A 24,643-nucleotide genomic window follows, 5' to 3' on the forward strand; every position below is an offset into this window, starting at 1 on the left:
CTTGGTGATTTTTGGAATGTGATAAAAATTTGAATTAATATAATGAATGCCGTGTTCACTGAGGCTGCCTAGATTGTATTTATGTAAGGTTTGCTTTTATGAAACATCACAACACAAAGGAGTCTTATTTCCTTTGTTTAAATCCTTGTAAACCTTGCCTTTGGTACAGCTATGCAAAATTTAAGTTCTTGGATAGGTGACAGTGAAACTGACTTTGTTGGGAAAAAAAACCCTTATATTTACTATTTCAAAAAAACCAAACCAAACAACCAAACCCACCACTGAAAACACACCCAAAAGCCTTCCTAGATAAAATTCATTAAAACAGGGAATCCATTATGTATGATTTTGCATATTAACTGATAGATTGTTTTAGTGGCTTAATTCCATAAATACTTGTAAAGGATCAATAATTGGAGTGGCCATGGAAGACTGGTCCATGCTGCAGCTTCCACTGTGGCTTGTATGAGTAGAAATGTTTGCAGCTACTGTTAGTGGAACATATGCAGGAAGTTTCTGTACTGTAGATAGAATTGATTTTCTCAGTCTATTACTTGACTAGGACCCTCCTCTGCTGTCCTTAGCTTTAGAGAAGGAAGGGTCAAGGGTTAGATGAGTATTTCCTACTGCTTTGTTTACCTTTCAGATAATGTGGATTTGGGGACATCGCTCTTGCAGTAGCAGGAGTAGCAGAATTTTTACTCGAGGAGCTTACTGCCTGGTAGAATCTTTGGAATGTCTCAATCTTGAAATAATTGCTGTGTGTTACTGTCTTTCGTATCTCCCATGCTGACTATATATATTGGAATAATAGTGAGCCCCTAAACAGTTTATGTTCTGTGGCTTAGTAAAGAGACTCATAAAAGTTGGAGCTGGAGCTTGTTTAGTGGGTTATCCCTTCCAGTCTGAGGATGCATGACTGATCTCTGCAACAGATTTCACTAGACCTTTTATTCAGGCTAATTCTAAATCTATCAGGCAATAAAGTTTCCATAACGTCCCTTCAGAGACCAAATAAGACCTTACTCTAAGGAAGCGTTCTGCAATACAACCTGATTTTTTTTTTTTCTTTTTAGATGTATTTCCATTATATGCGTCAGCATTCACGTTTCCAGTCTAAGTGGAAGTGCGCTGTTTGTGATATTCAGACTTCCCTAGCTGCAGATTAATGAGTATCAATTCCCTACTGACCCAACATTAATAGGAGGTGCTTGGCAAATATAAAAAGATGAGGATAAATACCCTATTATATTTAAAGCAAGCATTTACATCTACTATTAAAGCTGGTGTTTGGAAAACTGTTTCTGTTTAGGGAATCCCCATGCTGTACCTCGGAGCCTATTTTGGCTTTTTCTTCTGTTTCTGGAACAATTTTTAGATGTGCCTTTTTTCCAATATTTAACTTCATGAGGAAAAGAGAAATTGAGCTTTTTCCGGTTTTATCCCTATGTAACTTCACACTTTCAGAACGAAGCCTTTGCATCCTAAAATTGGTATTATGAAGGGGAAATACAGACTTTCCACTCGATGCCTGTCAGTTGTAGGCAGAGGCAGCTGGATTAGCACCAATACCTTTCCCTCTGTCCGATTCGATGCATGCGGTGGGACACAAGGGGCAGCGTTACCGTGTGGGGTTTTTGGTGGTTTTTTCCCCATTTTCCTCTATAACTTGTGAAACTGTAGCACCCCTGATCTCCGGCCTGATCTCCGAAACGCGGGTCAAACACAAAGGCCTGGCACAAGGCGCTTTTTCTTGGCCGGGAGCTCCCGCGCGTTGTGCGGGGGATCCCGACGCGACCGAGCCCCAGAGCCGAGGGCGCCGGGGCCGTGAGGGGGCCGCAGCGCGGGCCCGGGGCCGTGAGGGGGCCGCAGCGCGGGCCCGGGACCGTTTCGGAAGGGGCCGGGAAGGGCCCGTCCCGCTCTCCCCGGGCCCCTCCAGCCGCATCCGGGTCCCGGCGCCTTTGCCCGCCTGCGGTGCCCGAGGCGGCCGCCGGGGGCCGCCCGCTCCTCCGTGGTGCCCGCCCCGCGGAGCCGGAGCCGGAGCCGGGCGGCGGAGGCGGAGCCGTGCGGACGGGCCGGGCTGAGCCGAGCCGGGCCGGGGGGGGGGGGGGACAAGAAGATGGCGAACGTGCAGCTGGAGTTCCAGGCCAGCGCCGGCGAAGCGGACCCGCAGAGCCGCCCGCTGCTCGTCCTGGGCCAGCTCCACAACCTCCACCGCCTGCCCTGGGCCCAGCTGCGGGGCAAGCTGCAGCCGCGGGTCACCGAGGAGGTGAGGCGCCGGGCCGCGGCGGGAGCGCGGTGTCCCCGTCCCCCCCCCCCGCCCTGAGGCGGCGGCCCCGGCGCAGGGGAGCGGAGGGGGGGGGGGGAGGTAAGCGCGGCCCCGGCACCGCCTCCCCCCCCACCGCCCACGGGTCGCCCCCCGAGGCCGCGTCTCCCCGCCCCGGCCCTGAGCGGCCTCGTGGTGCGGGGTAGGCGGGGGCTCGCCCGGCCTGCGGCTGCCTGCGCGGCGCCCGGCCTGCTGCGGCGTGGGGGACCGGCCGGGAGGGAGAGAGGGAGCCTGCCGGCCCCGCCTGAGGGGAGCCGGCCTTGAAGCCCAGAGCCGGAGGGGTTCACCCCGCGAAACCCCCTCGGAGTGGCCCCTTAAGGGAAAAAGAAAGGGGAGACGGGCCCGGGGGCGGCAGCGGGGTCCGGCGGGAGCCTGTTGCTGAGGCGGGGGGAGCCGCGCAGCCCTTCCCCACCGCGGCGGCTTCGCTCCCGCAGCCCTTGCGCCCACCTCGACGGGTGGCGAGGGCTTTGCCCTCCCTCCCCTGAGGCGACGTGGGGATGTCCGCAATTAGCGTGATGACTGAAATGCGCCTTCTCAGGTGCCAGATGGCAAGCGGGAGGCTGAGCCAGACTCGCCCCCGGCGGAGGGTGAAGGAGATGGCAGCGCTTCCCCCTGCCCTGCTTTCAGCCACCGCGGCGGGGTGCGCGGACCTGCTTACTTAGACGGTGCTGACGGCTTGCGGCAGAACGATAAATGTTTTGCGTCGCGGCTTTTGAGGTCGCCAGGTCTTTGGCCGTCTTTTTTTGCTGGACTCCCTCTTACAACAATGTTTAGCCTTCTTTTTTTGTTTGTTTGTTTTTAGTTGAATTGCTGTGTGAAACAGTAGCTCGGGACTAGCAAACGAATCCACTTATTTATCAGTAGCAAAACTGTCTCATCTTGAAAAGGCTCTGAAGCGGCTTTTGCGCTAAATGGTGTGGTTTTAAATTTTAATTTATAGGGCCTAAAAGAAGTGCTTGTAATGGAAGGTACATTTGTATTTTCCGGTTAATAAACAGGTTTGTTTTGTTTCCTGTTTCTTTTTACTCTAGAGGTTATTGCATTTAAACGCGTGTGCATAATTTCTTTGTTTCCAACACCTAAAAATCCTGCAATTAAAGAGTGCCTAAATATAGTGGGAATGAGATGGAAAGAAAAGTCTGATCCAGTGCTTTGTCTTTAAATTCTTCTTTTCTCCCCAGATATGGCAATCTGCGTTAAGCACTCTGAATCCAAACCCCACCGACAGCTGTCCTCTCTACCTGAATTATGCCACTGTGGCCGCTTTGCCTTCCAGGGTCAGCCGGCACAATAGTCCATCTGCAGCTCAGTTCATCACCCGCCTGGTTAGAAACTGCCTTCCAGGAGGTGTCAACAGATGTATTGTTGTAAGTGGCTATTTGAAAATGCTTCCGGTGAAATGTCTAGTCAAGTATTTTCTTGACTTTTCAGGATTTTAGCTGTATCCAAGGAGACTGGAGGTGGGCAAGCCTTACCAGTATAATTATACTGGTATTTATAAGTGATTTTGCACTGACGCATAAACAAGACCTAACTATAATGGCTCATGCATGCTCAAACAGTTGGAGGGAATTAAGGTTGGATATGCATGGAATGTCTTCAGATAGGAACATCTATGCAAAGGGAACCAGTAGTGACTTTTTTCGAACAAGAATTCATTACATTAGCACATGCTTTAGAAGATTGCCGTAGCCTGCATGCAGGGTGCTATGTCTATATTGCATAACCCACTTAAGGTGCCTTGTTTGTGTTATTCAGTGAGTTTTAAAAGTCTTAATGCAAACTAGTGCTCCAGTGTGAGTCCTTTGCAGGGCAAGCTCTTGGACTGCTTTGGTCATCTTCTGTATGAGCCTGATGAATTTGTTATTTGTGTCTATGGCTTCTCCAGTTAATACAGATTTTGACGTTGTTAGAGAAGACTCATATAGTCAGTGTCAGTAAGAACATCTTATACTGTTCACTTGGAAAACTTATTTGCAAGAGTAATTACTTAATTTTTTTCCCCTTATAGTTAACTTTGAAAATGTTTAGCTAAAACTGTTTTCCATTGGTAATTTCTGTAATGAACTTCAGAAAATTATTCTACATGTTAAAAAGCTTTTGGGTTAATATTAGCCTCGTTCTCATATCATTTCTGTCTTTGTTTCAAGCACATGTTGATGGTTCTCATGCTTTTTTTTGTCTTGATCTGTAGGCTAACCTGTGTTAATTGCACTAGTATAATTAAAGGAGTCCAGCTCCCTTGTAAGGATGTACTAATTCCCACACAGTCAAGTCCAGCAGTGTAATTCATTTCCATATGGGAAATTAACTCAATCAGTACAATGTGGTACTGTTTGTACTGTCACTCCATCTATGCAAAACATCATGTATGAGTATGTCTTGATTCAGACATCAGTTATTTCCCAGCCAGCCACCGCCCTCCCCTTTTTTTTATCCCCCCCCTCTCTTCCCCAGTAATATCACAGGTAACATCCTTTTAAATGTAGTCCTGCACATCCCTAATGCTGTCTGACTTGCCTTCTGGCTGGTGTTTCAGATGGTCTGTGAGCGGTCTGAAGTCTTCGCTTCTGCTTGTGCGTTGGCCAGGGCTTTCCCATTGTTCACACATCGGTCCAGTGCATCAAGACGCACAGAGAAGAAAACTGTAACGGTAGAGTTTTTCCTGGTTGGACAAAACAATGGACCAATAGAAGTGGCAACACTTAAAGTAAGATTTTGCTTTTTTCTGTCATCAGTTTTTTCCATTATTCCCTGAAATATTTTTTATTGTTTTCTTCAATTGGTTGCATGCACAAATACATCTGTCTCGGGCTACGTATGGAATAGGTGTTGTACCTAAAGTAATAAATTACCCTAGGTCAGAGTTCCTTGAAATTGATCAGTTCACAGTACCTGTGAGTAGAAATATTGAACATATTATTGCAGCAAAGGCTGAAGATATTATTCAGAATTTAGATTTCAGGGGTGGAAAATGCCACAAACAAATAGCTCAAAGAAAATGTCTCCTTTCTCATGTTCATAATAGATGCAAATAGTGTATTTCTAGCCTTTAATATTACATTGCCTTTGGTGTGTGGGCTTCTCTCTTTTACACAGGCAAAATCAGTATGTGGCTGTGCAGGTGAATATCACAGTGAAGTCAGTGAAAGTTGCTTATTCTGGGATCACATATGGCCTCTGCTATTTCTGTGTGATGTATCTCTTTGGCTGAATTTTTGTAGCAGAACTGTAGCCAGAAACAAGACCCTAAGAAACAATACAGCTTGGAGAAGAGCTATACATAACAGTTAAATATGTCTAAGTCATCTTTCAATAGCAGAAAATCAAACTCCATATCAGGTAACTTTTAGTATGCTAGGTCATTCCTCTTCAAGATCTTAACTTAAAAGCTGTTCCAGGGTTTACACTTAAGCTGTTAGGCAAATTCCTGTTCAGCACTCCAGGTTCTGTGCTTCAGTACAGATGGACACTTGCTTAGCTGATCAGTCAGTGAGGTTATACAAATCCCTTAAAAATTTTGGCAATGGATTTGACAAAGGATACGGTGTTGCTGCATCTGAAATTCATAGAATTGCAGCTCTAGGGTGTGTTTTTTTCTTTCAGTATTTCTTCCTCCATACTTTTTCCTTACACTATGAACTGATTTGGCCACAGCAAATGATGCCAGACCAGTTTTCAGGAAAGTGACAAAGACAGACGTGCTGTGAGTACAACTGTTGATCGCTCAGTTTTTCCATGCCCCAAATCAGAAAAAACATAACTGGTGTCAAAAATAGTTCCTTCAGATAGGTAGATTCCAAACCACTTGGGTTATTTATAACTAAAAAACAAAGCTGAAATATTTCTACCTCCTGTTCTTCCCCTTGATGTCAATGCCAAAACTATTACTGGCTTCCTCTAAGCTAAGTTTTCACCCCTTAAATTCAAGCAGCACCCGGCAGCTAATGTAGAACATGGAAGAGGCATGTGGTAGGATTTTTTTAGCTAAACCTCTCCCTCGGCACGTTGCTGTATTTTGCACCTACTGCGTTGTCCAGGATATTTTATGGTGAGGACTAGAAGGGATTGTCATAGTTTTACAAGGCGCTTACTGAAGGCTGCCATTATCCAGGTTCTCTTGAGTACCATGGAAGCCAAACCCAGGCACAGCTTATTTCTTTAAGTTATATTGTTTCCCTCAGACTTGGCCTTTGGTTTAGAGCCACCTCTATTTACCTGAATGGCCCTAACGGTGAATCACTCCAAACCTAGCTTGGCTCCTGAGGAGGCCCTTATCTCTTTAGGGGAAGTAAAGCAATCAAAAGTAATTGTAGGGAATCGGGCACCATTCCAAAGCAAGCCAAGGTTTATGAGTCTGCTGGGATACAGAATGTATAGAGTCCTTAGGCCAGTCTGGCCAAGCCAAACTTCAGATACCTCAGCACAAATGACTATCCAGCACATCAGATTCCTTTGAAACCCATCTTGACTCACCCACCTGCTGTGTGTGGTCTTCAGTGTAGTGTGGCTACTGGAAAGCTTGAACAAAGTTTCCTTCCACCTAGTCTTTTTGTTTCAGGTTGTTGATTTAGAGGAGTTAAAAGCTGAAGCTTAGTGTCTGGCGCCCTCATTGTCCTTTTTGCCAGGAGGAGGATCCTTCTTTAAGGAAACAGCCTCAGCATGCTCACTGTTGACCATTTTGATTCTGTCCTCCCTTGTTTAGATAAGATTTTACTTAGTCCAGGTGAGGGTCAGTCCATTTCGCCACAGGAATGAGGAAACAGATGCGTGCATGTTTTACACAAATGTGAAATATTCCACATTCCCCATGGGCCTGCCATATAGAATGTCTTATGGTAGTAATCTTTATTGCACTTGGCCACTCTGCCTGCCATACAGAAACTGCTGTTTCCCATCTTGTAGATTATGTAATCTCTGCGGGTTTCCAACCTGAGCGGCCTACAAGCAATTTGCAATTTCCTCAATTGGCTTTCTCTTATGTTTGTTTCCTCCACTTCACATTGTCTTCTTGGTCTCCATTTGATAGTGGAGAAGGCTACTAATTTTGCAATATCAATTCACTGTGGGAAAGAATACAGTTGCTTAGAAATTAGAGCCTAGGGAAAAATAACTGAAGCTTAACACATACAAAAAAATAATGGTTAGCTTGGTTGACATTATTTACTACTGTACAACTGCCTGTGATTGGTTGCAGTTAAGCATTAATGTGCTCCAGAGGAACCACACATCTGGTGTGGGCTGCATAGGACTAAATGCAAAGCTATGCAGAAAACCAGCCAAACCAAGGCCAGTTCTCAGGTGTCCTCACTTCTTTTCATAGTGCCTGGCAAGTGCTACAGAAGGAGTCAGGCTGGCTGCTCGAATTGTGGACACCCCATGCAATGAGATGAACACGGATAACTTCCTGGAGGTAGGTAATACACCTGATGAGTAAGAGTTAGTAAGTGTAAGTCTAGACTACAGTAATCAAGAACTAGTGTTGCTATCTCTTAGCAAAACCTGTATGTCAGCAGTGGGAAACGCATCAAAGAACCTGTCCAAGGATGGTGAGGCTCTTTCTTTGGCCTTTAATATTTCGTAGAACTTTGGTAAATTGGAAGGAGGCAGAGTGTACAGCTTGGGGTAAGGCATGGGGAGTGAGAAGACATGAGTTCTTGATTCGGTCATGACACTGGCTTCTTTGCCAGTGCTAGTGTTGTCTTAAGCCTGATGGTGATAAGAGTTTCTGAAATTACGGGGCAGAAGTTGACATATTTCCAAATTAGTGTTATCATAAAGATCTGGAAAGCTGTAAAGAACGAAAATATTCCTGTCCTATTGCATCATGATCCAATAGAGTGAACAGCTGGCCTTTACCTCTGAAGATTTCTTTTATTGGCGGAGCTTAAAGGTCAAATTTGTATTTCATGCCATAGTAAGTCAAGGATGTCTCAGTGGAATTAGGCCATTGGAAAACCAGCACCGCTCCCAAAATTGTGAATGTTTGTATGCGTATGCATGCAAAAATCACACAAAACCCTTAAGTAGGTACCCATTTGTGTGGAAAGACAGATGTGTCCTTCTGATGACTGACTGACAATGTCCTTTTTCTTTTAATGGTTAAGGAAATCAAAAAAGTTGGCAAGGATCTTGGGATTACTCCTACCATTATTCGAGATGAGGAACTGAAAGAGAGAGGCTTTGGAGGTATATCTTGTTGATAATTCAGCTTTTTTCCTAGCAGTTAATTGGGATGTTTTGCCATCTCTATTGTAATATTTTATTTGCACATTTTTTAAATGGTTTTATTGCCCATAGTATTCCAAGCTGTTTTACAGAAAATAGCCACAGATTGCTCCCCACAGTCTGTCTTCCCCACAAGTGGTTTAATTCTCTGTTTTCCAGGTATCTACGGAGTTGGCAAGGCAGCTCTGCATCCTCCAGCCCTAGCAGTTCTCAGTCACACGCCAGATGGTGCTACACAGACCATTGCATGGGTGGGAAAAGGTATTGTGTATGACACTGGAGGACTCAGCATTAAGGGAAAGGTACCTAAACACTTATTCTTCTGCTGCCTTTGCTTACGGTGTTGTTTTCTGTTGGAAATAATTCAGTTAATGTCTGTAGGAAACCAAAGTATGTTTGAGTAAACACTTGATCTACTGTCATCCATATGGGCACAAACTGTCAGCCGAGAAGACCAAATAGGATTCAAGGAACACTTTACAGAGCAGTTAAATAGCTACCTGATAGTTTGCCCTCTGTATTTGATATTTGACCACTGCTAGGAGAAGGCTAGAAACAAAGATGTTTAATTCCTGATTTTGGAGATAGATCCAAAATGCATTTGAGTTGGCCTCGGTGTGAATCTTGTAAACAACCTTTTTTCTTCTCTAACAAATTAGCAGCAGAGGTTTAGTATTTTCCAGTTCTAAGGCAGGATCCACCAATAAGCAGGTGCAGGTGTTCTGTGTTTCTGTTACAGCTGAGCACTGTTAAGACCAGAGTTACAGAAGCATCAGGAATACTAGTTTTAGCAGGCCTTACTGTGAAATTCTCTTTTAAAGAAAAAAAAAATTCTATGGTTCTGTTTAAACAGACGACTATGCCTGGAATGAAACGAGACTGTGGTGGAGCAGCTGCTATTTTGGGTGCCTTCAAAGCCACTGTAAAGCAAGTAAGTAAAATGTGTTAATTGATATCATGTATCCCAGCATTGCCAAGGAGCAGTCTGGGTTTTGGATATATTCCCAGATATGGGGGCCAGTCTAACCCTGAGGTTCTGACCTGCCACGGCTGTTAGTGATCCTGGGTCACTCTGCTCTTTCTGCTATTTCAGGAAGATATTTCAAATCTTTACTGGGATCTTGAGAATTATGAGAAGTTCTTTGAGTGCTAATTTTTTTGGAAGAGTCTTTCTTGAATTTCAGGGTTTGTTCTGCAGGCTGAGCCGTTTCTAGTTCATTGAATCAGATTTATACCCAGTGCTGATTTTGTTTAAGCTGTAGGATTTGGGGCAGCTGTCGTCCCTTTAGCAAAGAAGGGCATGAGTGACTCTGGGATATGAAGTCTGTCCATATTCCAGATCCTGTGCCAGTTCTAATATTAGCCTACTGGGGAAGTGGCAGCTCTAGTCTCATCAAGAGCTGCTTGTTGGGTTTGCTTCTGTGGTCAGAAAGTAGTAGGGGAGCTGAGAAGAAGCCAGGTATTGAAATACGAAGAATTAAAAAAATGCATATTGTGCTTTAACAATACGAACTGGGGAAAAGAAGTGGCTTCTGCCAATAAAACTGTGCCCTCTCCACAAATCCAGTGACTTGAGTCTTGCTGACAGAGCAGCTATTGCCTCCAAGGAGTATCCAAAGTTCAAAGAACATTACTGCTGGAGATTAATGCATAGATCTGACGGAAGCTTTGTCCAGGGGATGATCAGTGCCAAATTCCCATTTCTCAACAGTTTAGTTCTGTGCCTTGGCCCTAGCAGCATGTTTGATGTGGAAAGATTGTAAACTTCAGTTATCTGCAGAGACTTAAAATTGAAAACAGATTCGCGAGCTGTATCTTAGGCAAAATGGCTAGCTTTCTGTAACTAAGTTCTTCAGAAAGATCAAGCGTTTGCAAGGGGAAAGAGCTAGAACTTAAACAGTGATTTGGGAGAGTCTAGGAAAGCCATGGATGTGGTACATTCTTTCGGTGATTCAGTCCTTGTTTCCAAAGTAGTTTTGTGTGTAATCATCTGCACTGAGAGAAGTTGCATTCACAACCACACTAGGTGTGAACGTAAGTGATCTGCCATTTCATATGCAATTATTGTAACGATGAATAAACTGGCAGTGATATGTTTGGACAAACTGAGCCTGAAGAAGCTGTGGTACCTCATGAGAAATCTGTGCCTTTACATGTAAAACCAAAAGAATGATCTCGCTGCTTAATTTTACAACCTCGTGTCTGAATATCTGTTAATGAAATCTCTGCAGAAAGTGTATTCTGGTAGGCAATGGAAATAATTTGTTGTTACTGTTTCAAGTTGTCTTTTTTTTTTTTTTTAAATGCTCTTAAGAATAATATAAAACTGGAGGAGGTTTAAATTAGCTATGCTTTGTCAGAGAGACTGAAGTTGGAAATGTGTGTTGAATAGAAAGCTCAGTGGGAAGAGGGGCAGAGGTTATTATCCATCTTCAGAAAATATCTGCCTACGTGCTGTTTGACAGTTTTACAACGTGATTTAAAAAGTCTTTGGATAGCAAAATTAAGCAAGTGATTTTTCCTAGAAGGATGCATTTCATCTGTTGTGAGCTTTCCGACACAAGGGAGAAGAGAAGAACATTCACTTAAATTTTTTAAATCCGTCTCGATCCTGCATGTTAAACATAGTGAATCCTGCTTCTGAAGAGCTACAGACAAAATGAGATTTAGGAAAAGGCAACTGATACTGGAAATGGCTTTACACTTTTTGACAGTAGATTAACCATATCTCCCACTTGGAGGAGGAAAATTTGGTGCAGTCCAGTGAGAGATTGTGAACAGAGTGAGGTTTTTGCTGCACAGACCGTTTCGGAAGAGCCAAGGGTCATAGATGGAAGGTTATCTCATCAACAGTGCTGTTTGCCCACTGGCTGGCTAGAAACTGCAAAGTTACTTTATGGCTTCTAGATGCTGCCCATTGTTTTGAAAGGTTTTGATTGATGCATTTGCCCTTTAGACTTCAGAACAGCAGCTGATTCAGCAAGTCCAGATTTCTTCAGCTACGGACTTTTATCCAGAGATTAACAGTAAAACTGTACCTGTTTTCCCTAGGAGTTTGGTGGTTTTAAGGCTAGCTATCCTATTTGAGGAGGAACTATGTTTTTATTTGTTAAATACTGCTGTCTCCCTTTCTGTTCCTAGGATCCCTCCACACAATACAGCCGTTGTATAAATAACAAAATCATCATACATTTTAAAATATCATCCATGACCATATAAGCACTTGATTTTAAACCAAAGTAAACCAGAATGGGAAATGCCAGAAGAAAGGAGGCTAAGGGAAAAAAAGAGCTTGAAAATGCTGTATGCCTCCTAGCAGGAATGATACATTAAAAAAAAAAAAAACAACAAACAACCCAAATTCATTTTAGCCTTGGATATTTTTAGTTTCACAGGGAAAGAGAGAGGATAGATCGTGATAGCATGTATGTGACCTGTGGTGCAGGATGGATGTTGAAGGACATTGAGCTGTGTTGTTGGCATCTGGGAGATCCACTGAGACATGGAATTCCACCACGTTTCAGGATTGCTATGATCGAAGTTACTTTCTATGAAAATTCTCAGATATGGAATCTCTTCACCTGGGGTTGGCTTTTTAGGGAAGGTATGCCGTTCACAAATGGCTGCATATTAGCATTTATAATTTCCATCATTTTTCACTATTACTGTGGCTCTTCCCCAATGTGGCAGCAATGATGGGAAGGAGCTCAGTTTCTCAAATGGTCCCAGTTGTATCTTTGTTGTCATTGGAGACTAAACAAAAGCAGTGGAAAATACAGGGTTCGGAAAATAATCCCAAGCATCCTGACTGGCTGTGTAGTGTCCTCTCACGAGCCTTTGTAATTGTCACATTGAAAGCATCTGTTGCTTGGATCTTTCCTTCGTGGCTATGAAACATGAAGGAGTTACACAGTCCGGATGTGTTGTTTGTGATGTCTGTTGTGAGTCGATGTTAGAGTTGTATTGAAATTAGATGAGTGAAGTGTCGCATCTTTGGAGATGTATTCTGCTGATTTTCATACAGGGGTACTGTAGTTTAGTGACTTAGGGTTTGGTTTTGGTGAGCCTGACAGTTTCCTGGTGAGCTCAGCAGGCTTTGAAGTTGTGCTTGTGAAGATCTTAGTGGAGCTGGCTGTAAAGAGCTGAATGTGCTCTTCCCAGGGAATCAGGTTTGACTAAACATTACCCCCTCCAGTTGCATATGCATACTGCATATAAAAGATGTTTTAGTTCGGATAACTTGCCACTGAGAGAAGTATGTACTGATCACTGCTTAATTGTCAGACATTGCTTAATTCTAGATCCCTTCCCCAGTTGCCTGTCACATGCATATAGGCTTTTATTCACTCTCCAGTGAGTACTCTAAAACCAGTATTAGATGTAACCTCGTCGCCCGCCTTCTATAGCTATTGGCCTCAGCTTCAAGATAAAAGACATTCCTCACAGGTTTCCAATATAATTAGTGGCGTTGCTGTCAAGAAGTCATAATCCCTCACTGACTTCAGTCCCAATAAATTAGCTTGATGTGAATCAAAAGCCATTTCTCTCCTATTGTTGTTACAGGGTTTTAAAGACAATCTTCATGCTGTTTTTTGTTTGGCCGAGAATGCAGTCGGACCACGTGCAACAAGACCTGATGACATTCATGTTCTTTACTCTGGAAAGTAAGAGCGTATCTATCCTTTTCACAGAAACATTGAGAGGAAACGTCATCTTTGGTTCTATTTATCTGTGTACCACGCAGATTGCGAACCTGTCCCTCATCAGCTTCCCTAAATATTGATAACAGTGTTTCAGACAGCCATAGCAGTGAGTTTTAAGTGTGCTGAGAGTTTCCTGTTGGGTATGTAAATACACACCAAAATACTTATCATATATCATGAGCCAAAGTTTCCTTAAACCACTTGGGTTTAGGCATTTTTTCCAGTACAGTCAGTTTTCTGTGTCCATCTGTAGTCTATGTTGTCTCAGTCACAGAGGCAGGCTACCATTGTATAAGAATCTCTTCTTGTTTTAAGCAGAGTATGATACCTCTTTGTATGGAAATAATTTGTAAAATCCCAGCTTGACATGCTACGTATTATACAGGCCCAACAAGGAGACCCAACCATGAGGACAGTACTATTATAACTCTTTTCCATGTGTCTTCTGTCTGGATGCTTGCAGCTGGGGAATAAGCAGCCATACCAACTTGTAGAGTCAAATAAGAAAGCACATTAGGTTTGAGTCTGCTTTTTCGTCCAGTATTCTAGTCCAGACAGATGAGTCTTAACTTCCAGCCTGAAGCACTGTTGTATTAAATGCCCTCTTTTCTTCCTAGAACTGTGGAAATCAATAACACTGATGCAGAAGGTAGATTGATACTGGCTGATGGAGTAGCTTACGCATGCAAAGATCTTGGAGCTGATATCATTCTTGATATGGCCACTCTTACGGGAGCTCAGGTACTGATACAGAACTGCTAGCAGACAGGGGGTGCATCCTTCTACTCTCTGTGCGTTACACACTCCTTTGCCTCTGTTCTGCTAGTCTTTGGGGGAAAGTAGATATCGTGAACTGTTGTGCTTGATGGTGGCTTCCTAAACTTGTGCAAGAGAATGTTGCTAACAGCAGCCCCAGTAAAATGTAATCTTCTGTGCACATTATGTGTGCCATGAATTTGTTAAGTTTATAACTGCATTACTCAAGCAGGTATTTTTTTTTGTCTTTATGCAACTTTTTTGCTTTTTCATACTTAAAGAAAAAATGGTATTCTTATGATGACATTAGCAGCTGATGTAAGTGATCCAGTACTCAATGCTTGCAATTCAGTAGCTTTATAATGAGCAGAACTAATTCGATGATAGTGATCAGGAATTTTCTTGTCCATAAGATGGCTTACATTGTAAGTTGTTTACAAAATGATAAAAGAGTACGAAATCAATGCTATTGTTTTTTGAAATCTGTTCCTGTTTTATAGGTTATATTGACAAGCAGTGATTCTTGTAGTTTAATTTTCTAGAAAATGAATTGGTCTTCATATCAGGAGGAGAAATGGTGGCAAATTTTAAAAGCACGAATGTTGCATACAGTGCTGTAGACATCAATCCTTTGAAAGTTTCCCATCATTGTCCTACTGGAAAACTGGTGTGATGGTGGCTTCTGGGTTTTGTATATCTGGAAGGAAGCAATCTTTCCAATGAATGAGGATGTTACATTCAGACTCCAATGACTGACACACATTGGTGGGGTATGCTTTATGTGTGTTAGATGTTTTATTTATAATTCATTGCTGATTTAATTTTATTTCTGAGGATAAATGTAGAGTGATAATAGTTTGCTTGCTCATGTAAAGAAATGTTTTTGTGGGGCAGTGGTTTGAATAGGCCAGACAAATGCAGACTATTTCACTGCAGAATGGATTTTCAGAAATTTTAAAAGATTAAGCAGTAGCTACAATGTCTTTGTCTACATCTGTAACACTAATTTTCTGCAGAGTAGTTTTGAGACTTTTTTTTCTTGGTGGTTTTCTTAGATGAAAAACAGCTGTTAATGCTGAGAGGGAGTAGTACAGAATTATCCTACCCAGCACATTTAAGGTGAATCCTTCCTGATTTTTGTCTTGTATCTCACCAGGGAATTGCTACAGGAAAGTATCATGCTGCTGTCCTTACCAATAATGAAGAGTGGGAAAAAGCTTGTGTTAAAGCTGGCCGGAACTGTGGAGACTTGGTCCATCCTCTTGTGTATTGCCCCGAGCTCCACTTCAGTGAATTTACCTCTGCTGTAGCTGACATGAAGAACTCTGTGGCAGTAAGATTTTGTTTTTCTTTTAAATGTTATTTTTTACATAAAAATGTGTCTTTTCTAAATAATGTGCTGGTCTGTTGATAGCTGAAAACCTCTTCATGTGGGCTGTAATATTTTAGAAATGGGCCGTATAATTATGGTCTTTGGGGTCTTATACCTGGGGATTTTGCAGGCTGTGTGTCACTACACTGATATTTAGTGTCAATTTTTAAACAGGGTAGCCTGTTGCAAAGGTACCTTTGGGCTGCTTTCCCCAAGATGAATGCTAAATTCCTGGATGGAGACCGTTTAAGAAGTAAAGATGGATGTTCCTCAGGTCATACTAGCGGAGGCAGTATCTGGGAACGCAGAAACCAGGAAATTGAAGACAGAGGCCTTAGGAATCACTGCAGCTTCTTTTGCTGCATTTGAGAGTTACAATGTGCAGTTGACTTCCAAAAACACTGCAGAAACGAGCTTGGGCAGAAGAGGACTTGAGGAGGGCCAGACTGCTACCAGAGATTAAGTCAAAGGATTTATAGTATAATTGGTTTGCAAGACTGTGTTTTAGAGCAATTTGTTAAGCTTTGAACTAGATTTGCACAACTGTCTTTTCTGTAGACAAGAATAAAACACTGACATTTTCTTTTCTTCCAAGACCTACTGTATTTTTACTATTTCTACAGGACCGTGACAATACTCCAAGCTCCTGTGCTGGGCTCTTCATTGCTTCTCACATTGGCTTTGACTGGCCTGGAGTCTGGGTCCATATAGACATTGCAGCACCTGTTCATGCAGTGAGTATGTTCATATGATTTCTGACACTTTCCTGGGCAAGCAAGCTGGGTAAAGAAAACTGCTTGTGCCTGCAGGTGCTCTGAATTCTATGCCATCAAATTCAAAGCAAGAGAATTAGTGGAGAAGAGTTCTTTTTAAAAGCATTGACTCTTCATCTGTGTTGGGAATTCCTTTGTTTTGGTAGCTTCATCTGTTCTTATTTTTCATTTTGGTTTTAAAATATGCTAATGGTCACGTTAATCAGCAAGATCTTTATCATTGTAAACTTCGACAACTTGCCTGCTTTCTCTTCATAGCAATAATCCTAGCCTTCCATTTTCACACATATTGTTTCAAGGTGATTGACCAGTTGATCATCCTGCCTGCTGACCTGCAGCAGAGAAAACATGTTTCATCTTGGGGGTTTTCCCTCCTCCCTTTGATGGAACTTGTGTATAGTCTTTTTTCCTAAAAAACCAAGCCAGTTTACTTCCCCACCTCCTTTTCTTTTAAACCCAACTTACTCAGCTTATACTCCAAATCCATGCTCATGCTGGATGGAACATTCCCTGCCCTGAACAATGCTAGCATAAACCCACCATCAAGTCAGTGTGAGCTCTGTTCTCGTGTGAATCAACCAATGCGTTGGTTTAATCTAGCTGGGACAGATTCCAATAGCGGTAAGGATACAGAAGCACAAGCTGAGCAGGCCTACCAGGCACCCTGAGTATTTGCTGTGGCCATGCGCCATCACTGCCCTTGTTGAGTGAGTAGGTAGATTAAAACTAGATTCAAATTGTACAATCTGAAGTGTGAATTGTTGTGTGGTGGGTTTTTTTGTTGCGGTTTTTTTGTTGTTTTTTTTCTTCTAGGGTGAACGAGCTACTGGCTATGGCGTGGCTTTGTTGCTGTCCCTGTTTGGAGGGGCATCTGAAGACCCTTTGCTAAACATGGTGTCCCCTCTTGGGTGCAATGGAGACTCTCCCACTGAAGATATGGAGAGGGATTCCAAAAGGCGGCGCCTGGTTTAATGTGCCCCCAGCCCAAAGTGACGGGGTGCATGGGTTACCTCACTTTGCACTGATTCATTCTCAAGCAATGAAAATGTTACACATCAGAAATTGCCATTTTTTTACTATCACGATAAGATTTATTACTTGTTTCTGATAAAAACAGCCTGATTTCTTGTTTGTTTTTTTTTTTTAAATTATTGGTGCACGCAGTTGCTGAACAATATCAGTGGTGCAGAGTCTAGGCTCAACTAACTGTATCAGGAAGAGGACACATCCTCCTCTGAGCTCCTCACAAAACCTAACTAAGTGCATTAATGCATGAGAAGCTCTCTCTAGTCTGAAGAAGCAACTGCAGCTATTGCTTACAAAGCCTTCTGAATTACTTATTATATGTGAGATTTTATCAGACATTTCTGCAGGCCGCATTACATCTCAGAACACCGGACAAGGAAAAAAACCTCTGTAGACTTGGCTTATTCAGTGACAATTTAGCTTAGCAGCAAAGGAGATGTAATGAGAAAAGGCCTATAGTTTTAATAAGGTGCTGTTTCCGCATGTTTAATGTTTTTCTGACCAGTGAAATCAGCGAGAGTGGTCCAGAACATATCTCTACGTAAATCTTTCACATACAAATTACAGAATGTATTCATGTTAAATGAGAAAAAATAGAGGGACTGTGATTGAGTAAAATCGGTTTACAAAGCAGAGTGGCTTCTTGCCACTTAATAAATTTATTATTATTAAAGCAGCTTACATATCCCATGTGGCGTTTCATGGTGTTATTTACATTTCTGAGAACACAGCGTGCTCCAAAAGTTTGTGCGCGACATCATTACTCTGTTCAGATTCCTTTTTCTAGCACTCGTACATCTGAAAACAGACCTACTAGAGTAACAGCTTATACTGAATGGTTCGGGGCAGTTCTGAAGAACTTACACTGATTCACTTAATTTGTTTGATTCAACAGTAATCAGGGATGCATAGTATTAGTTTCTGTGTAAGCCAGTCACAAGGAGCTCACAAGCACTAGTTTGGCTTGCACACCCCCGGGGAAATGACTTGCCCCAATTTATGTAATGTCAGCAGCAGAGCTGGGAACAGACTGACCAAGTTTTAATCAGTGCTGGTCCCAGCCCAGTGGTTCAAACGTCAGCCTTTGGAAATGTTTCTTGGCTCAACCAGAGTGTTGATGGTGAAAAATCCCACCCAGCACACGCTTTTGGCTGCTTTGCAGATAAAATCAAGCTGAGTTGTGATGAATTACACCTTTCCCTGTGTTGGAGGTGATCTCTGGAGAGAACTGGTGCTAGGTTTTAGATGGAGTTCCACCAATGAGGTACACATCTGGTTTTAGGCATGAGTCTTTTTGATTAAAGACTTCATGGAAAGCTTAACGCAGTAGGGCGAAGAAACAACATTTTTCATTCTGGTTTTGTGGCTATATTTGATTCTTAGGCAGAATGTAACTTTTTTTAAAAAAAAAACAACACAGAACTTCATTACTTCCTGTATTTGCTTCTCCCTAGCTGTTCTGGTTCCCTGGTCCACTTGATCATAGTTTTAAGGGATCTATATATAAATGAGTTCTGCCTTTGGTCATTCTACACACTCAGTGTAAAGCACTATCTGGTACCAAAAACTGTTGTGGGAAATGTGTTGAAGAGTTGTTTTCGTTACTGACTCAGTCTGACCACTGAAGCCAATAGCAAAATTTCCAATTTCAGTGCTCTGAAATCAAGTCTTCAATCTCCATCCTGTAGAAACACTCTTCAAATTAAGCAATTCTGATTTTGAAATTTAGTGTTTTGCCAAAACAAGGCAAATTTTTACTAAAAAGTAGCCTGCAGTTTTGTGGCGTAATGCTAAATTCTGATGTTATTCACTGACTGCAGCAAGCCCAAATAAAGGAGAAATTAGATTTTCATGACTGATTACCATACTCTTCAATTTTGCTGTGACTCAGAGCATATAATTCTGCTGGATTTAATTTGGAAGGCACTTAATGGAAGCTATCTTTAAAAAGAAATACCTAATATTAAGGAAATCTAATAGGAAATACCTGAAAAGCAAATGGGATAAATATTTAGGAAATCAAAAACTGAAAACTGGCTAAAGTTTGCTTAAGCAGAGTAAAATAAATCAATCCAATACCTAACAGTAAAAAGGTCTGATGCTTCCTCTGTTTCAGAGATACAAAATAATAATACAAGGGTTTTTTTTTCCCAATTCTGTAATAAAATCTCTTGCTATTCCTGATGTACGTTATTATTTCCTTCTGTGTAGATAAGAGGTCTATTCTCTAGAGCAGAAGCTTCAGACCTACACAAGACAGTGATTTGTGAGCTGTACTTGCCAAATAAATGAGTCTCTCTCTTCTGTGTTTCACGGAGCTTGCACTGGGATAATTTCCATTAAGCTTACAGTGTTTCTTAACCCCTTAATGAGTAGAATTTTAGTTCCTTCAAGGCCTGCTTCAAGCACCTGCATTTCCTTACCTGCTTTCAGGTACTGGGCAATTTTAACTGCTGCTGCAGCATTTGTCCTGAAGTGTCTTGATAGGAGACTTGGAAGCAGTCTACAAAAGGGGAGATCCCCAGACTGCCTTAGAAGTAGCAGATAGTGTCAGAAATTAATATGTGGGGTAGTTACCAAACAGAAATAAGCCTGTGTCGAGCAGCAAAGCTGGAATTTGGTGTCTGCAGCTGCCACCTACTTCTGCTAATCACTGTGCAGCCTGAAGTGCAGAGGTTGCAGAAGCGATCTGATGTTCCTGTGGCCATCCTGACCGAGTGCTCCACAATTACTAACGCATTTAGGTTTACAGTCCCTTCTGTGTGACAAAGCAACAGTTATTCCCGGGAAACAGTTCCAGACACCAGAGGTTGACCTCAGTGGATTTAGGTGACTACACTTGAAGTATATTCTGGCACCACTTAAGCAACTTTAAATAGAAACACTCCTGTGCTGGGCAGCGTGCACCAGCATCGTTTCATATAACTCTGCTAGGTCCTGGGTCCTGTACGTTGCGGGGTACCCTGGACCAACCCTTCAAAGATAACGAAACAGCACAGGGCTCAGGGAGTTGCTGAAGGTCACCTCAGTAGGTAAGCAGAAAACTGAAACTTGGGGGCTCCCACGCCCCGGGTTTCCCCATGTCCTCTGGCTCCTCAGCGCCTTCTGAGCAACCACAGGAGATGGAGCAGAGGCACACAGGACCTGACACCAGGCTCCAGAAGCAGCACAAAGCCAAGGAGGTACCTCTTTAGGTTGTTTTCTATGAATTAGAGCTTAAATTACTACAGCTGTGGGCCCAGCCCTTTGAAGAGGAGGTTGAGGAGTATACTAATATACTCCCCCAGGAGATTTCCTTCTTTTCATTTCCTCCTTGGAGCTGTGCTGCTGTAACCTGAGGATGGTCCAGGGGAAGCTGACGCAGGCAGCAGGTGAGTTAGCAAGTTCCTCCGCTGTGGCCACCTGGCACTGGTGGCTGATGGTCTGTAGCGGAGCGGTGCTGCTCTTTATCTTGGTGACACCAACGTCCTCTGGGCAGGAGTTTGCTACGAACTGTGTGGCAGGCTTGGGGGGGAGGACAAGGATGATATGCTGGTTTGCTTGTTAAAGTAAAGAGGATTTGGTGGTTTATGGATTGTCCAACGTGTTCAGGCCGGGAAGAACCTATCTGATGTTTTCAACTTGTAAACCTTACTGCAGAAAACACTTTTCTGTCTTTGCTGCGCTTTGCATGGAGCAAATCAAGCCAACAGCGTATTTTACCACATTTTGGTACTACTAACTGCTGTCTGAATTGGGGACTGGTGACAGATGCATCACCAGAGTTTTACCAAGGGCTCACTCTGTAAAGATGGACTTTACCCAAAGCACTGCTTAGGGGTTAACTCTTGCTAGGCAGTACGGACCCTGGGAGAGCATTTACATGCAGTAGAGGTGGCTGTACTCCCTCTGATGCGCCGACGCAACACTTCACAGGGTCTGGTACGCTGCTGCGATGTGTTACCCAAGTCGAGTACGGTACCAGTGTAACTCCCAGAGCTCTGGTAGAGGAGCGAGTACAGCGCCGTGTGCTAATACCACAGCTGTGCTCTGCGCGCGTCTTTAAATCGTACAGGGGTTCTGCTCTCCCGTGTTATATATGTTGGGTTCTTGGCCAGCACTTACTGGGTGAAGGACGTAGTGATTTGTTGGGCCGTTGTGTGCTGCCTGAGTAAAAGGGATCAAAGTCCTCTGCTGAGAACTCGGGGTGAATGATAAGGAAGAGTCTGACAGTGTTCAAAGTGCAGCCTTTATAGCACCGGGGCTACGTGTAGCCTGAGGGGGTGAATTAGCCTAGTCCTTTACCAGAAATACGGAGAGAAAAGTTATTCTGGAGGATACTGTTGTCTGACTGCCAGTGAGGGCAAACTGTTTCCCACCTACGACAGGGAGCCTGGGTTGGTGGGTGTTTGCAGATACCTCCTCCTGCATCTGGGACAGCATTTACCAAAGCTAACAAAACCTGTGATGTTGGAAGGCAGAAAGAAACTAAACTGGGACTCACTGTGTTCACATTTCTCATTCTCCCTTACCTTTCTTCTCTCGTTTTCCTCCCTGTTGCTTTATGCGTGGGACTGAACAGCCTTCAGTTAACATTAAGGTGATGGGTTAAAGTCTCTTAGCTATTGAGTTTTGAACTTGTATGTCATGTTTGGTCAGAGGAACCCGTTACCTTGTAACCGCTCCTTGTAAGGAGTCCAGAGATGTCCAGGGACTGGCTGGTCACAGACTGAAGAAGTGGCGTAAGGAGCAAAGGAGGCCACGCGGTACAGATCAGTATGAGCCCACGTTCTGCATTTCACAATCACTTCCCTCTCCTGCCCTGTAGGCTGAGGATATTTCTGCAAAGAAAGAAAATTTTAGTTAATTTGCCACAGCCGTTTCAAAAGCTTTCATGAAAAGGGATTGCACAACAGGACTCGCTCACCTTCTTGGACACTCTCCAGGCTTTCGTAATTAAAATGTTAGCATATAAATCATATAAGCACAGATGCAGCTGGAGAAGCTGAGGGTTGTGTTAGTCCAGACCTATTTTGGTTCCCTTTGGGTGTGTTGGACTTTACCTATAGCTGCCAGTTTGAATTCTGCTGGGTAGCTGAGCCATGCTGGGCGTCTGGGGCTGGAGGGATCATAGACACCTACTGCTTGCTTTGGGTACAGTACGAGAGTGGGAGGCATGGAAATCCCATCCTGTTTGTAATTTGGACAAAATTTTGGACAAACTAGTTTTTTGGAAAATAGTCTTTGGGACATCAAGACAAGTGCCTGCCTTTTCTAAGTGAGTCAGGGCATCTTTTTATTTCCTAGTACCTATGCACAAAACTACTATTAATCATGTTTGCTACAGCAGGGTTAGGGACCTGCTAAAAAAGCACCCATATAAGAAAAGGGTCCTCTTATACTTACGCTACACTGAATCAGAAGCTGCACAAAGTCACGCTAGACAATCAAATTTACTTTTCTCTATTTGCATGTTTAAGGGATGGAATTAGTAGATCTCATTCCTTGGTCCCCATTGTGGTTTGTGTCCTGGAAATTCTGTTGCCTTGATGTGTGATGACTTCTAGGCTCTGGATGGGCAAGTAATAGTTTTCAAAAAGTGCAGTGCAGGGATTTTTATTTTTCCCTTTCATGTTTTCTTTCAAACACTTCTCTTACACAAAACCCACAGAGAGAGTTCCAGGCAGTGTCCACCCATATGAAACCAGACATTTTTTCCATAATCTTTTTATAGATTTGATAATATTTAACTCAGCATGTATTAAAAATGTATGGAGTACATAAAATTCATTATAAATGTCACCAAATGGGCCAATGGCTTTTTAATATCACTGCCACAAGACTGCATTTTAACCTATTTCCTGTCTGGATCCATTCCAGTGGCAATTCCAGCAGGGGAATATATTTAGTCTATATTTACTTAGTCTGTTTAACTTTCAGTTAGTGTCTTTGGCTCATCCCGTGGCCATGCTATTTTGGGATGATTTATACAATATTTACATTAAATTCTGCTAATATTTCCTTGCCTCTTGAAGTCGGATTACACTATTTACATCTCAAAGGCCCAAGCTGAAGGAATAAGCAGCTGTTCCAGGCACCAGAGAGAATTTAGCGTAGGGGAGGCTGCCAGAAATGAGACCATGTGTCTGAAATAATCATGGAGGAATTACTTAGAATTGGACCAGTCCTACATGAAGGAAGGGGGAAGGCTTACCATAGCAGTAAGAAGCATGGTTGGTATATAGGGGTCAGACAATAGCATTCAGACATTGCTCTTGTTTTCTGCAAAGAATTCCTGGTGCACTTTCCATCCATTGCAAATGTCCCAAGCTAAACCACGGCAGGACCGTACTCTGGGCTCCTCTGCGGGTAGAACTTGTGGTTTTCATACTCTGTTGTAAAAGCTGAATGTCACTGCTGTGCTTAGCCCTGAAATAAGGGTGAATGCAATTTTATCTTCATCACAACATTGCCTGGGACTGGACTAGGCTATAGCCATGCCTGGTCTGACAGTCTGACAAACCAAAATAGATGCATTTGACCAAGTACCAAAGCTGAGCCATGTGGTTTCTGTTAAACCTCCTGGAAATGATCAGAGCACAGGATTTGCTGGAGTATTTTAAAGAATTTCATTTTGAAGAATAAAAAAAGTGACTACTTAAAAGTAAAAGATTGGACCTCTTTGTTAAGGCTGAATCAAAAAGCAAGCAGACAAGCAAAGAACAGAGGCTGTAGATCAGAGGAAATTCCCATCACATCCCCAGTGGTAAAGCAAACCAGTCAGCTAAAGGGAATAAAGTATATCTCTTATTCAGGCCTCTGTTTGGTGTAGCATGAGAAGTAGGAACGATGGTCCTTAGGTGTGTGATTTAGCCTTTTACAAAGCCGAGAGACATCTTCAAATCAAAGTTTGGATGCTGAGGCCATATTTCTTAAAGCAAAGAGGTCAATTTTTGATTTATAAGAAAAATGAAGACAAAGTACAATCAATGGCACTCAAATTAACTGCAAATGTACATCAGAGTTAGGAAAAAAAATCCTCTCCTTATGTATGAAAATTTACCTTCAGGATTGACCTGTGAAGTAACAAAGCAAGCAGCTGGATGAGATCAAAGTGCACGTAGCCAGCCGCCTTCTCAAACCCAACAATATTTGGCAGAACGAATGGTTCTTCTGCATTGCTGGCACAATACAATTTAGTGGTCCAGGGAAAAAATCCAAACTGTGAAAATATTTGACAACTACTGTTATGGGGGGGGGAAGAAACTAAATTATCTGGAATTTTGGACTATAATTATTCTCAGAGGAATCTGCAGATCTTTTAAGTATAGGGGATGGTTCCAACAGACATTCTTAATGGCTTTAAACTCTGGAGAACAAGTCTTGCTCTGAAAGCCAGTGAAACTTTAGGGTGGATAAATATTTTCTCTTTTTACTCAATTTAGTTCTCATTTTCAAGTCAATGAATTATCTACAGTTC

At 42.8% G+C, this 24,643-nt stretch overlaps 1 protein-coding gene across 1 annotated transcript; it reads left to right on the plus strand.

Moving 5' to 3' along the window:
* The first annotated feature begins 2,081 nt into the window (after positions 1-2,081).
* Positions 2,082-17,874, plus strand: NPEPL1 (aminopeptidase like 1). Its single transcript, XM_075020106.1, has 12 exons — positions 2,082-2,269; positions 3,508-3,693; positions 4,866-5,036; positions 7,650-7,739; positions 8,434-8,515; positions 8,714-8,856; positions 9,408-9,485; positions 13,118-13,218; positions 13,875-13,998; positions 15,170-15,346; positions 16,009-16,119; positions 16,972-17,874. Exons 1-12 carry the CDS (start codon positions 2,120-2,122, stop codon positions 17,128-17,130), a joined length of 1,572 nt encoding a protein of 523 aa, XP_074876207.1. The 5' UTR covers positions 2,082-2,119; the 3' UTR covers positions 17,131-17,874.
* The last annotated feature ends 6,769 nt before the right edge of the window (positions 17,875-24,643 follow it).

Source organism: Buteo buteo, chromosome 2, assembly GCF_964188355.1.
Source record: "Buteo buteo chromosome 2, bButBut1.hap1.1, whole genome shotgun sequence".
Lineage (NCBI taxonomy): Eukaryota > Metazoa > Chordata > Aves > Accipitriformes > Accipitridae > Buteo > Buteo buteo.